The following is a 2,500-nucleotide window of genomic DNA, read 5'->3' as shown; positions in this document are numbered from 1 at the left end:
AAATCGCGATTTACAATATTATCGCGATAATCAAAGTGTCTCCAACATCCATTATCCTGGGGCGGAACGTTTGCCAAAAAATAGCAGATTGACAAGCTCACAACGCGTCGCTTTTATGAACACCCTGAACAGATTTTAATTTGCTTGATTCAATATTTAGATATTTGAACGTTATCAGGCCCTCCGGGCCCAGTTCCTCTCCCCATACACACACATTGTAACTTCAAACTCCATTTTAACCATGATAGATTCATTAAAACACAATTTTCTTTTTCTGGTGACTCATACTACCCTCCTAATACGTGAGCAGGCCGTGTTTTTTCAATAACTTTTTTCATTTAAAATATTATTAAAATAAATGAAAAAGGTTATCGAAAAAACACGGCCTGCTCACATATTAGGAGGGTATTATGAGTCACCAGAAAGAATAATGGGTGTTTTTAATGAATCTATCATGGTTAAAATGGAGTTTGAAGTTACAATGGGTGTGTATGGGGGGGCAGGAGGAGGGCCTGGTAACATTTACATCAAATATCTAAATATTGAATCAAGAAAATTAAAAACTGTTCAGGGTGTTCATAAAAGCCTGATTAAACAATAAAATGACCAAAAGTTTTTTTAAAAGTGAAATATCCCTTTAACACATCTGGTGCCAACCCCGAGTTTCCCGAGTTTGTATTGGTACTAGTGCTGTGCCAACCCCGAGTTTCCCGAGTTTGGGCCGTTTTTGAAAAAAAAAAAAAAATCGTTTTTTCAAAAAAAAAAAAATTTCAATTTTTTTTTTTGGACCTCCAGAAATGTATTAGGCATGATCGCGATCGCGAAATTGCATGTTTAACCCCCATACCAACCCATTTTTTCAAACATGGCAGCCATGTTTGTTTACATCTGAAGAAAACATAATGGCTCATAAATCATGAATGCCTGAACGGATTTCCAAGCGGATTTTTTTGTTTGAAAGCTGTGAACAGCCTGCACACACGTGGTGCATCATCTAGGCATGGGTGTGCACTTTTTACACAATTGCACAATTACATGGAAGTCTATGGTAACCATGGCAACGCGAGACATTGGCCGGAAAAAATCATTGCAACATAAGTGTTAAGTGGTAGCGGGTATGCCTCTCCCCTCCCCTCCCAGGCCTTCGTGGTGAAGCGTCTGTTGGAGTACACCCAGCAGGAGCAGCCTGACCTTCCCTACGGCCTCCTGCTGGTCCTGGGTCTGCTGGTCACAGAGCTGGTGCGCTCCTGGTCCCTGGCGCTGACCTGGGGGCTCAACTACAGGACGGGGGCCCGCCTGAGGGCCGCCGTGCTCTGCATGGCCTTCAGCAAGACCCTGCGTCTGAGAAGCACCAGAGACAAGAGTCTGGGACAGGTAGTTATCTATTAGTCCAGTTTTATTTGTTCAAAAATTAAGGTTTGTTCAAATTTTCTGGAGATTAGGAAAACTTAGCCTGGAGCCAAGCCTGTTCGCTCCGTTCCCCGATTTTTTTATGTCTCTCCGCATCACAGTCTGGAAAGCCTCCTATCTCCAAGCGGAGGTGGGACATAGGAGCGGGATTCACACAGCCATGGCTTCGGATTGGTCTTTGGTGATGTCTGTCAAATACACCAGCGTGTATCCTTGGTCAAAAGCCGCACGGAAAGCCCTCCTCGCGTGTTTATTGGCTGACTGAGGACGCAGCTACTCTGATTAGTTGGAACAACACCACGTGGCTTTCCAGCCACTGCGGCTTCCGATTGGTCTGTGGTGCGGGGCGGGACAAATACACCAGTCTGTATTGGCTGGCTGATGACGTAGCTACCCTAACCCTACTCTGATTCGTTGGAACGACACCCAAACAGCAACGTCCTTGCTACATCACAACGGACGTTCAGAATTGCGAGTCAACTGACTAATTTCCAGACTGTGATGCGAGAGACATAAACAAATCGCGGAACGAAGCGAACAGGCTGGCTCCAGGCTAAGGAAAACTATACATTTTTGGAAACTTCAGAGTGTAACAAATCAGACAATCCATGATTCCATTTGCGCTGAAGACAATATGGTGGTCATCTTGGACTTTGAAAAATGGTGACCTTTGAATATTTTTTTTTCAATAACTCAACTTCTAGATTATGTAGGATCATGATTCTAGTGGCTAAATCAACATTTTTAGGGTCAGGAAATCCAATGGTGCTAATTAGAAATATTTACAATAGCTTACTTGAACATTGGACCCATTTTGTTATTGTCTGTCTGTCTGTCTGCCTGTCTACACACACCATGCTGTAGCTTGAAGAAACTTGTAAAGAAACGTTAGCTCATTGAATAATTCTATGTTTGTGTTGGACTGTGTGTGTATGTGTGTGTGTGTGTTGTGTGTGTGTGTGCGCGCGCGCGCTCGCGCGCGTGTGCGCGTGTGCGTGTGTGTGTGTGTGTGTGGTGCGCGTGCAGCTGATCAACATGTGCTGCAATGACGGTCAGAGGATGTTTGAAGCAGCGTCAGTGGGCAGTCTGT

General features: G+C 44.2%; 1 protein-coding gene across 1 annotated transcript in view; it reads left to right on the top strand.

Annotated features, from left to right (window-relative positions):
* abcc5 (ATP-binding cassette, sub-family C (CFTR/MRP), member 5) overlaps positions 1-2,500 on the top strand; it is a gene marked incomplete at both ends in the record, with an annotated part of 61,533 nt that overhangs the window by 8,584 nt on the left and 50,449 nt on the right. Inside the window, 2 exon segments of the mRNA XM_080731145.1 lie at positions 1,141-1,374; positions 2,437-2,500. The exon segment at positions 2,437-2,500 is cut by the window's right edge and continues 15 nt beyond it. Coding sequence (XP_080587271.1) covers positions 1,141-1,374; positions 2,437-2,500 — 298 coding nt within the window.

The sequence above is a fragment of the Nannobrachium achirus genome (assembly GCF_963921795.1).
Source record: "Nannobrachium achirus genome assembly, chromosome: 8".
In the NCBI taxonomy this organism is placed as follows: domain Eukaryota; kingdom Metazoa; phylum Chordata; class Actinopteri; order Myctophiformes; family Myctophidae; genus Nannobrachium; species Nannobrachium achirus.
Note: the sequence above shows the minus strand (reverse complement) of the source record. Positions and strands in the feature narration are given on the sequence as shown.